Source organism: Dicentrarchus labrax, unplaced genomic scaffold, assembly GCF_905237075.1.
Source record: "Dicentrarchus labrax unplaced genomic scaffold, dlabrax2021, whole genome shotgun sequence".
In the NCBI taxonomy this organism is placed as follows: domain Eukaryota; kingdom Metazoa; phylum Chordata; class Actinopteri; family Moronidae; genus Dicentrarchus; species Dicentrarchus labrax.
The window spans coordinates 8,581,861-8,594,377 of record NW_026136704.1 but is presented as its reverse complement, the minus strand read 5'-3'; the positions used below and the strand labels follow the sequence as shown (position 1 = coordinate 8,594,377).

General features: G+C 44.9%; 1 protein-coding gene across 2 annotated transcripts in view; it reads right to left on the bottom strand.

Moving 5' to 3' along the window:
• epha4l (eph receptor A4, like) overlaps positions 1-12,517 on the bottom strand; it is a 54,507-nt gene that overhangs the window by 29,792 nt on the left and 12,198 nt on the right. For both annotated transcript variants that reach the window (XM_051397266.1, XM_051397267.1), the window contains exon 4: positions 2,089-2,244. In XM_051397266.1, the coding sequence (XP_051253226.1) occupies positions 2,089-2,244 (156 nt within the window). The remainder of the gene's footprint in view (positions 1-2,088; positions 2,245-12,517) is intronic.

The following is a 12,517-nucleotide window of genomic DNA, read 5'->3' as shown; positions in this document are numbered from 1 at the left end:
GTGACAAAACAGTAAGGGGCTAGAAATGTGACACAGCAGTAAGGCTTATGTGTTTGTTTAATTATTAGTTTGTGATTTTTATGTAACCTCTATATTCTATGTGCTGCTGCTGTCGGAGCCAGGACACTCTAAAAACAGATTTTAAATAAAGTAAATAAGTACAAGGTATTATTGTAGAGCGGCACCAATGATTGTATTTATTGATTCATCTGACAATTATTACAATAATGTGTGTCTGATGTGTTTTTTCTGCAAAAATAAAAGTATAATTTCCACATTAAAAAAGACATCTACTGATTAAAAAGATGTCTCCTACTTTACTGTAAAGTCCATTCTCAGTGTATGTGCACTGGAGGCTTCACGTTTCTACATCACACTGTATAAGCTGCATACTGGGACCAGGACTGACTTCCAAACTATTTGTTTGTCACAAATCATGCTAGCCCCTTAAAATCAGATTTTCAATGAGCTCAGAGAAACTTCACTTTCAGCAGATAAATGTGAAAACATCCTTCTAGTGTCCAAAGGCCAGCTTTTTGAGTGGAGGGGGACTTTAAATTTGAAAGCCCAGAACCATTAAGTATTTGGCATTCTTGCTTGAAAATGGACTTAAATGATTAATCAACTATCAAAGTAATTGCGTAATCGTTACAACTCAGCAATGTTGCTGTTCCATTGTGTTCCTGGGACATTTTTTTCTTTCTATTGCCAGTGGGTTAGGACTGGGAATGTTACGAAAGCTTTTCTTTTTGCTGGTCCAAGTAAAGTCTTTTGGACTTTAGTGACACTTGGAAATGCAAAACAGCTCAGCAAGGATGTAGCCAAAATGTGGCAATCAAGGATGTTTCAGATTACCATCTAATTCAGGAATAACAACATATTCTTGATGATGAAAATAGGCCACAATAGAGCTTTGTTTACAGCAGGGGAATAATTAGAGGCCGCTCAGATAGTTAAGTGTTATGCAGAAGGGGTTCGGCCGCGCGTCTGATTCAATAAACTGTTTTGGTGAGTGATGAATCCACAGGAACTTGACAGATCATTCGGGCCAAATGGCAAGCCAACTATGAGCTAAGCAACTCAACAGATGTTTTGGTTGTTAAAACAGTTTTATGACACATACTCACTCATACACAAACGTCTGTCATATGTAAGAATCAGCGCTGTTATTTTCCTGGGAAATGAGAGTGTAGGGCTTTGTGTGTTCTCTGTTTGTGTATATTTCTACCAGTATGAACTCCCAGCTCCATGACTCAGAGAGAGAATTAGGTCTAAAAACGGAAGAGGTATCATTAGGCAGCAGGATTGTTAACAATATTTGTTATCACAGTTCTGGTGAGTCAGGGGTAAGAACGGGAGAACCAGATTCACCAGCGGTTGACTCACAGCTGGATGAAGTGAAAGTGGAGACACACTGAGACAAGAAAAACTCAACTTCCTCAGCTCGATGCATTCCTGTATTTTCTTTCTCCTTGGCACCTTACCCTCTTCCTCTATCGCAACATCTCATTCATTCTCTGCATACATCTCCAGCTTTCCGTCTGCCTTTGTTTTTCCACCTTTTTCGTCGCCTCCCTGCATCTCCGCTAACATTTTATCTCTATTTGTCTTTCTCTATCGTTCTCGCCCCTCCTCTGCTGATCTGCAGTCTCTCCGTGGAAGACTGAATCTGGGATGCAGTGGTTTATACCCTCATTAGTTCCCTGTCACCATGACTGATCACTAAGTACCACCTGGAATCAAAAGACACCTATTAAACCAGCAGCCGCCTGCTTTATGTGTGTGCAGAAAAGACTCTCAGTGTGTGAGGGGGAAATTCAGGTTGACATTGCATAAGAGAGAGAGACAGAGACAGAGACAGAGAGTCCATGCCCATGTTTGGGCAAAAGCGATCACTCTGTTTATGTGTTAGGTGTTCTTTTTCCATAACAGTATTGGGAATACAATACTGTATACAGCAGCATGCTTAGCAAGATATGTAAAGCTGCTGACAAATCACTGTAAATCACAGCCCTTCATGGCTTACAGGTCAAATAATTTATTCACATATTACGATGTATTGTTTACATTACTTGTGGGTGTACTTACGGCTGCATGGCATGGACGCCGGGTCAGTTTCAGAGCGGAAGTATGCCTTGTCACAGACGCAGGAGGTGGATCCCTCCCTGACGGAGTAGCTGTGGAGCGGACACTTGGAACAGGAGCCATCAGTGGCCAGAGCGCGGTAGTAACCAATCTTACAGGCTGAAAGATAACAAGGGCACAGAGGAGACAAGGTTTGGTTAGATGTGACATCAACATCAGCTGGGTATTGCTTTGACCTCAAATACAAGTACATCACGTAAAGCACTTTTGGAGGGGAAGGTTTGAGAGATAAGACTGAGTCTGCAAACTTGATGGCGGTGCTAGATGCAAAGTCAGGGGATCACCAAAGTTAAAACCGTTCACATTGCAGGGAATGTCTGTACCAAATGTCATCGTAATCCATCAAATAGTTTCACATGAAACCAAAAATGTGAACCTCATGATGGTACTAGAGAAAACGTCTAGGGGATCACCAAATCCATTAGGATACATTTTCTAGGGAACCATGAATGTCTGTATTAAATGTTGGTGTCAAGATATCAGTAGCTCTCAAGGTATTTTAGTCAGGAAAGTAGTTTAGTCCGAAGTGGTTAACTGTGGTCGTAAAACCAGCACTGCCATCGAGAAAAACCCCAGACGCTACATCTAGAATAAGTACCACAAATGAAGTTGATATAAGTGGCTGTCTAAGGTTTTAGTAATAAGGGGATGTTGCCATAGCCTTGCACTTGACATCAAATAATTGTTTTCCAATGGAAAAGAAGAAGAGAACTCTGTGATCTTGCCCATTTTCCCCCAATTAGCAACAAGAAAACAATATGTTGCCCGGAGGCTTCTACTTCTTTCCCCCAATCCTCCCTCCCTTTGTCTTCATTTTCCATCTTCGCTTTCTCCTTTCTCACGAACCTGCATTCTATTATCAAAATCAACAGAACGGGAGTAAAGGGCGCTATTTCCTCTGACAAAAAGAGAAGATCAAATAACTCTTGTCTTTCTCACAAATTTAAGCTATGCTCTATTGGCAAGATTATGGAGCCGCAATGAAACCAGAGCCATTGGCATTTCAGACCATTTAACAAACAAATGCCACCACACTTGGCACACCAGGAGCTCTGCCACTCTCACAAGGCTGTTTTCACTCTGTGGGGCCTAACACCTACTTATACACACCTACACACACACACACACACCTCAGTCTGAAATGGTAACCTAAGTGACACTTTTCCTACTTTTGGCGACAGTGCTCGCCTTTCTTTTGAGTGACAGTTTGATTGGAGGGCTCGTGTTTCAAGGAGTTTCTCCCTCATCTATCCGTTTCTATAATGGCCGGGGAAGCCTAGCGGGGTTAGATTTCACCCCCTGAGCGCTGAACCAGAAGAGGAGGACAAAAGAACAATTCTCTGAGAGGTGCGGCGCAGACAGTCGCGACACCGATTGGGCCAAATAACCTGTCAATCAATGAGGCCGCCGTGTGCTCTGCAGTGGGAGGCGAATGGTATTGGGGCCGGAGGGTTGGTGTTTTGGGTGGTAGAGTGGGTGGTGTGTGTGAATGTGTGTGTCTGTCTGTCTTGTTATGGTGTAAAAAGACCCACTGGAGACAGATGGGTAAATTCCTACCCAATATAAATCAGATAATTACACACTTATAGTCTGCAGGGGTAAAGCGATCCCCCCCTGCATGCAGATCTAAAAGCATATTTGAAAGGCGTGGATTTCAATGCCACAGTCATAAATACATCAGGGGATCCTACATACAAAAGAACACTCACATAAACAAACTCCCACATGTGTTCACCACACTAGAAATCAAATCAGTGCCTATCCACATACACCGCAGTGAGGAAGAAGTCCGTCCTCCAACAAAAACACACATTCCACCAACCACCCGACATGCTCACACATACAAACAGAGAAGGAAATCCACAATCCCCCTAAAACACTGGGAAAACCCTCTCTCGGAGGCGTAATAAAGTCAGCCTCTTTGCCCCACAGCCGCTTTTCTCTAGCAGCTGGATTAGCGTAGCGTGGCGTTAACCGAGCCAGGCTAGCTGCTACCTGCTGAGCCATTCTTTGCCCGTTCCCACTCAGTCAATCAGGGCTAAATCCCTGCCGCTTCACTCGCTAACGCTAAGCTAAGGGTCCCTTTGATTGTAGCCTGCAGGGGTGCGTGAAGCCTCCGTTTCTTTTCTTCAAAAAGAGGAGAGATTAGTCGGGAGGCGCTTTGTGTTATCTCTCTATCTTTAAGGCAATCTTTCAACGCCCGGTCTCATCACTGGAGACAGACCGAGGACACTGGGATTTGTGGGTATTGTTTGAGAGGTTGTGACCGCTTCAGGCGACAAAACACAAAGTTGCTGTTGGGGTTTGTACATGTGCGCTGACCAGGAAAGTGTCCAGAGTTTAGAGCGGGGTCAACCAGCTGTTTGAGTCAATGCCCCCTTGCTAAAAGCAGGAGAGAGAGTTAATTGAGTCCTATGCTTCACAGCCTTTGGGCCTGAGCCTCTTTAAAGAGACACTGTCTAAGAGCAGGCTACCTCAAACTGTGCACGGTTGATGAGTTTTTCACTCATCAATTATTAAGCTGTCCCAGGCTGACCCCAGAGTCCCCCACAGGTTGTCCCACAATTCTTTGCACAACTCCAAATCCCTGTTTGCCATGGATATGCTCTGGCATCTCTATCTGGGGTTTGAAACTTTGCTTTTCAGAAAATTTTGTTTGAAAATGTGATGTCAACATATGAGGGCTTGTTTATAGCAGCCACTGCCCTGCAGAAAGGAACAGTCGGGGGAGAGGAGAAGTCGATATCCAAGTAAAGCTGGGGAATTTGCTTCCTATTAGGAGTGTGAGTGTGTGTGTGTGTGTGTGCGTGTGTGTGTGTGTGAAGGAAGAGACCGCAGTAGTGGGTGGTCCAAGAGACCGTGGCTTCAGAGAGGAATCTCCCTTAAGACTTGCTGGATTTATCACTGTCCGGGCCAGCCATGGCAAACCCACACGCAGACGCAAATACAGACACACATGAACACACATGTATTTAGTTTTTATAGGATCTGAGCTGAGAAGCGCTCATCATGTCCTCTCATTCAGCTCTCAAAAGTCTAACCCAATTTTTCCACACCATCTTTTTTTATATACTGTCTCCTTTTTTGCCCCGTCGCTCCCTAACTCGCCTATATTATTTTTTCTCCCTCTCATTCGCCCTCTATCTCTCTCTCCCACTCTCCTAGGCTTTCTCTCTGCAGGCCTCCTTTCAGACAGAGAGGGGTTTGTCAGGTGCCAAATCCCTGAGCTGAGAGATCAAAGGCAGACAAAGAGACTGGTGACTTACTGTTCTATTCTGGAAAGGCAAAAAATGGAATCCCTCATAGACCGGGACATCGCATTCTTCCCCCTTTTCTCCCCCAGCAGCTCTTTCACTCATTCAATCCTCCTCTCTGGCTTTAGTCTTTTTTTCCCTTTTGTCACTCTTCCCCCGCCCCATCCCCATCCCTGTTGTCTCTAAGCTAAAGCACGTTTGGAGGAAAGGGGGCAACGAGGGTGGAGGGAGAGGGTTGTGGGAGTTAATGAGTAGTTTTGTCCGTGTGGTGGGGATTCTGCTGGCTGAATCGGTTGCACCGCGTGAGGGGAGGGGAAAACGGGAACTTCTGTTCAAGACAAAACCATCGACGCAGCCATCTGCAAAAAATAGGAGTGCACAAAAGCTAATGATACAATGATAGCTACCCACACGCGAGCCAACTACAACCCAGCTAAGTTTCCCTCTGAGTGGCAACAACCTACACACCAGGCTTTGAACAGCCATGGATGCTCCCTTGCACTGCAGCCAAATAAAACCACGTCTACCCACACACCCACCCACTAAAGCCCACCTTGAGTGACCCGCATGCAAAGCCTGATAGGCAAGCTATTCTGCAGCCTACACAACAAAGTATCCAATACACTGGGGACTGAAAGCATGAGAGAAAACTTGTGCTACAATAGCCATCCAAAAGCCCCAGGAATATAACACCCAGCACACGGCTCACAGTAACTAGGCCTGCCCAGGCAGAACAATTGCCTCTCTTATAATCAAAAAAAGAGAATTAAGTTCAAACCACAGCATTTTCCCTCCTTTCAAGGCTGCGCTTTATCTTCTTTGGGTGATGAAAACTCGGCCACTCTTTTTTAGTCATAACAGACAGTGAGCGCTCTTCAGACGAGCAGTCAGTGGCGTCCTCACAAAGCTGCTCTTTCAAAAACCGAAGCGATCAGCTTTCAGGACCTGAGGGCAAGGAGAGTCTCTCCTTCTCCTGCACCTTGAGGAGCCAGCGATCTCTATTCAACCTGCCTTTCTGACACATCCCTCTGCCTTTGTGTCTCCTCTATCTCTTTTTTTTCTCTTTTTCTCCCTGTGGACAGCGGTTTGTTGCTCAGGTGAGACTCCCGCTAGAGAGGATTACTATTCCAAGGGTGCTTTGTTTACCTCCTGGCTGCAGTGCTGAGCTGGATTCTTTTTTAAACAAAAAAACAGCTTGGATGTATATATGTATATATGTCTATTCCCACCCAGACATGCATACAGATAATAAAAGACCCTCCACATCAATACACCTGAGCCACTGGCATATTAGCAGGGATAACTAGCTGCTGACCGTTAGCATCTGTCACTGGAACAGCAGGAGAGTGGAGCAGGTTAACTCATTAATTCCGTCACTGGGGGTTATTAATTACCTCCGGCCCTGACGGCGACACGCAGCCACACGGCCAGCGAAACCCATCAGCGTGATGGATGAGGGACACACGGCCACCGAAACTGATCACCATGATTGATGACATACACTCGTCACATATCTTGACCTTGACCTACAGGGGAAAGGTCTCACACTAGCGGTGCCATCCTTTAAAATGCAAAACCAAAAAAGTCGGGTAGTGACATCTGGGTTGACATCCTTACTGGTGTTAATGAAGGCTAAGAACAAAGCCAGGGAGGCCAACGATGTTAATAACACACAAGCCAACCTTGCTGACAATCACTGCAGCTTTGCTAATGGTGGCCGGTGCCAGGGGGTGCCGGAGTTGCCAGCAGTTTGTCTGTCAAATGCTGGATGATTTATAACTGTATTTTCAGCAGCACCGATCCATCACCCAAGAGCCACCCACGACACTGCCCTAATTAAAATGTCAGTACCTGACACATAGGAGTAACCAGCCAAAGGAGCAGATGAGCAAAACACGTTGTAAAAATGAAAATTACAACAAAAGTAGACCCTGAGAGCAAGAAATGGTAATATTCAGTAACATTTTAAAGACATCAAAACACAACCCCAGAGTGCAACCTGAAACTGCCTGTAATGAAGTTTCTGTTAATATACAAGCCTAACTAACCATTTCCTGCTCCAATATAGCGCCACAAGTGCATTGTGGTGCCACCTATATTGTTACTCCTTGGATTGCATAACAGAAAAAATTGCAATATTGTTCTGAAGACTTCCTGCCAACCAAGGTCTCTGCGTTCTTATTGACACGTAGGCCTCAACTTCCTCCCTAATTCCTCTAGCCTGGCCTTAAAAAGGAATATTAGTACAATGGTTATATCGCAATAATAATAATAAAGTATTCCACCCAGCCACTTCAGAATGGACAAGACCACTCCTTAAAAAATAAGATCAGGGTACTGAAGGTGGATGTGAGGGAAAAATGAGAAAACTAAATGGGCAGAAATGGAAGAGGTAGAGGCAGCAAACAGATCCATCTTTGTTTGATGAAACACTGTTTGATTTGGCTACGTTGGGTTGGAGCCCCCTCAGATTCCACTTTTGCACCCATGCCAGGCCCGCAAGAGTGGCACCACCCAGAGCCGGGCACAGCGCCAACCCACTGAGGACCTTTTGTGACCTAAGATTTGCACAGCAGGTGGGTAATAGATGATAATTCAAGGCAAACAAGACAGAGATATACATACACAAAGAGAGGCTTACAAACCTCTGCACACCTGCACACTCTCAGGTATGCACACAAAGCCCTTCAAAGGCCCTCTGGACTACACAGATGCACTTTGCAGTATCATGCATGCAAACACCCACCAAACAGGCTTTGTGTACGCAGGGTAAGCACAGGGACACAAGCACAGCAGGGACGATGGGAGGTAAACAAACTCAGTCAAGGTATTGTCTTTGGTCCAATTTCCCCAAGGTCTCCAGGGGACTGAGTCTCATGCTCTACATATGTGTCCGTCTGCATGTGTGTGTGAGCAGACAGTGTATTTAGCATGCTTTCCTGACATTGTTTACAATGAAAAGAGCTGCATTTCAATTCAATTATATAAAAAAAGAAGCAGAGAGGTGGGAGGTGGGGGAGTATATGCTAATGTTGTTGTGCGAGGGGACACTCACGCCAGCGCACAACGCTAAACAATTGGGAGAGCTAAACTATTCTACTCGCAGCGAGTCAAGGAGAATGGGACAGGAAAAGGGAGGACGTGTGAGGAGAACACACACAAACACACACCAAGAATAGGTGAAGAGAAAGAGGAAGCGATAGGGAAGCAGTCTCAATGGGGCCACATACCCAATTCTGTACACAAGTGTAAACCACGTGTCGCACTGTAGCACATATACATAACAAATCACTGAAATCCCCCACAATGCAACACAATAAAAAAAATTTGTAATGTTAATATGACATAATTGCACTATTATTCATGCTTGCATAGCATACGTCGTACACATTCTACAGCTGGGAAATAAATCAATATCATATTGAATATTGTTTAATATTGTGAAAAGAGTTGGATATTGTTAGACGTATTAAATGCTGTCTTTTCCAGGTTTTAAAGGCCGCATTGCAACAGGTGGTAGAATTTGTTGAGGTTATTTGAGCGCAATAAAAAGAACAGAGAATCATTCTACTGGTCTGGTCATCATATTCACAATACAAATATAATAAATAATGTACATTATATCGTGAATATTACCGTCACCTGGTTATTTTATGTATAAACTGTTCCTCAATTCAGTTTCAAGAACAAACACATTCTATGTTTCATGTGTCAAATGTGTGTTTGATCTTTCTAAAGAAGACAAATATCAGTGACAAAGAGTTAAATAAAGTGGAAATGACTGAGCTATTACACCTAAAGCATGGATGTGCCCATTAACCACATATAATACCATAATGAGGCACTTTATTTTCATTAACATTAAAATATTGTCAAAGTGAGTTTTGGTGACTCCCTGTAGTAAATAAAATCCAAAAGCAAAGCACATTCAAACACAACTAACACACACGTGACATAATCAGGCTGAACACACACGTGTCAGCACTTACAGTAAGTGTGCAGAAACACATAGAAAATCTTTAACTACCTAGTTGTTTGTAGTCTCAGGGGCAAATTTAACCTCAACCTCGTCGGTTTCTCAGAAGCAGCTCGTGGGTTATGAGGAGGGGGTTGGGAAGGGTGACTCATGAGTGAAAAGGAAGGTATTTTTAGGTTGTTTGTTTAGGTAATCTACTTGTAGCTCCCAGACGACAGCCTGTCTGGGGCCTCAAAGCACCTTCTATTGTGCATGTGTATGTGCGTGAGGGGTGTGTGTCCCTGAGAACACTGTGCACACCATCGTGTCGCTGCCTTGTTTGTGTGAATGCATGGCAGTTATGCACTTTGTGTGTGTGTGTGTGTGTGTGTGTGTGTGTGCGCGTGCTCAGTCAGGGTACATAAAAACTTTCCTGGGTCACTACCTCCTCAACAGCTCGTGTCAGCCCACTGACGCTCTGCTGGTCTCCACTGTGGCTGTCACTGCCTTAACCTTTGACCTCTCCTGGTGTCACTCAGGCCTCACTCTCTCCAGACCACTCTCCCTTCCTCTCTCTCTCAAAACAGCATCGAGGTCACTGCTGTCGTGGAAGCGATACCCCCTCAACTTGAAACTGTGTCAGCTCCTGTTCGCATGGTATGGCTTTGCATGACGTGTGTGTGCATTCCTAAGTTAATAGCGTATATGTGTGTCCACAAACTTTGCAGCTGGGTGCATGCGTTGCCCTCCCTAACCCCAGGCTAGTTGAACCTGGCCTTGCAGGGGGGCAACAGGGTGTGTAATAGGAGCCTGGGGTTAATGGCTGCTGCTTAGACAGGGTTACTCTGCTAATGTGTAACGTTTTAGCCGTTTGGCTTTGATGTGAGGACAGACATGCAGGCACAGCAATGATGGGAAGAGGCAAACAAAGGGTGGCGGGATTCAAATGCACAGCGAGCTTTGAAGTAAGTGTGTGGGCACGACTGGAAGAGGGCCAGAGTCGAGCTCCTGGGTTATGTTTTGTATTTCTTGGACTCCTCGCCTGCTTTAACTCCAAGTATGTCTACTGCTGTCTTCCTGCCTTTTCTGTTATCTCTCCTTATCTTTACGGTTTCTTTCACCACTTAGGGTGATGCTCCATACTTGGCAGCTTGTCTGCAATTCTAGTAGCACCCGATGCCCGGCAGAGCTGCCAAAAATGTGTTCATGACTTCCTTTATTCTCTTGCTTAACATTATTATTATCTTTAAGCACCAGGATCTACTGTATATCACACCCAACACTCTTTTTGCCATTTAAATTGTTTAAAGGTCAATTCTGTAGACCATCCTTTACCCTGGATAATCTACAAAGTGTGCAATCAACAGTTTTCATAGGAACTACTTACTCAGTAGAAAGTAGTTCCAATGAAAACAGTTCAAAGTCAGGTGAAACAACCCCTACAATACACACAGGTAGTGATACTGACGTTAATATCAACCGCAGCTGCCAGAGGTCGTGACACGACCACACTAGGCTTGTTCAAAGAGCGATCACCGTCTGTACCCATAACCCCCCACTTCACCTTTCACATCTCCAGCCGTTTATCAGGGCCGCTAGACAGGAGTCAATTCATCTTTCCCTCTCCTTTCCTCTGCACACACAATCCCTCTGTCACACACATTCATGCTCTACTTAAATATCTATGTGCCTCCTTTACATTTCAGTCACTTCCTTTTCTCTCAGTCTCTATCCTATCTGTCTTTCTCCGTTTTTTCTCTCCTCCTCTTTCTTCTTCCCCTCACATTCCTCCGTGGTGTGAGCCTTCAAGGGATCGCGTCTTTTTTTCCTTCCTCCCCTTCCAGCAGTATTTGACAGCTCGCTGCGGATCAGGGGGTATCAAGGTTTCTAATCCCACAGACGTGCCCTAGCATGGACACACCTCTGCCTTTGGCTGAATTCGGATCCCTGGTGCTACGAGACTTCCACATCCCTAAATTACATTTCAGCTCTCCCGCAGAGAGGTTACACCTCACAGGCAACCCCATGGTGTGATGGATACACATGTAGTTTGCATGCCGGTATGCATACACATGTATTCGCAGCAAGAGGTCAGCCATGTGATCTGATCTGAAGTTCTGGGCTGAAACCGGGGATAGGTGCATGTGCATGGATGCATGTGTCTACAGTAGCCCAGAACAGACTGGCTCTAGATAGGTTGAAGCAAGTGAGCTGTAATGTAACTACACCGCTAGATGCCACTAAATCCTACACACTGGATCTTTAAGGGGGTAGTTCAGCATTCCGGGGAATGCACGTATTCTCTTTTTGGCAAGAGTTAGATGAGAAGTTTGATACAACTGTATGCTAAATATGAAGCTAGAGCCAGCACCTGGTTAGCTTAGCTTAGCACACAGACTGAAAGCAGTGGGAAACAGCTAGCCTTGGTTCTCTCTGTCTACCTGCATGTTCAACACTCACTTATTAACATGTCATATCTCATTTTCTGGTCCATCCAAAACTGAAATGTGTAGTTTTCCCATTGGCTGCACATGTAACAGAAGTCGTAGCTGACAACTCTTCTTATCTTTTTATGCACACAGGCTTGTATCTTCAACTCTTAATCAATGAATCAGCTATTTTCTAATACAGCTGTTCATCCCTTGTGCTGATGATTCATCCGGGAGAGTTTTATGGCCATCCAAACCTTGGAAGTGCTCCAAACTCATTTAACATTGTCTATGTAGGTAATGAACAGGACTATCCAAAATGCCTCCTCCTACTTCGCAACTCTATTGCACTGACAGATGTCCTTGCAACAACCTGCCTGTATTCCTCATTCTTCTTCCTACATAAAAATCACACATTCTGAGCGTGTGTTTTTCCAGGGAGAATGAGCCAGTGTGCCATTTCCTCCACCGCCGTGATTAGAAAAGGGGGATCTCAGCTCATTAAGATGGGCACTGTGTCCAGTCTCAGGGCACATCAGATTACAGAGCGGCCCTTTATTGCAAGGCTTTTTGTCATAACCCCTAACTGATTGCCACGGAGCAGCCTTTGATTTGGCCACTGAACTCTGCGCCCCCTGAGAAAAAGGAAGACGACAGAAGAGAAGAAAAGACCACCTACTATCGCCCCGGCAGGATGGAGGGAGCTTAAGATAGAAATCAGCAGGAGAAAGAGA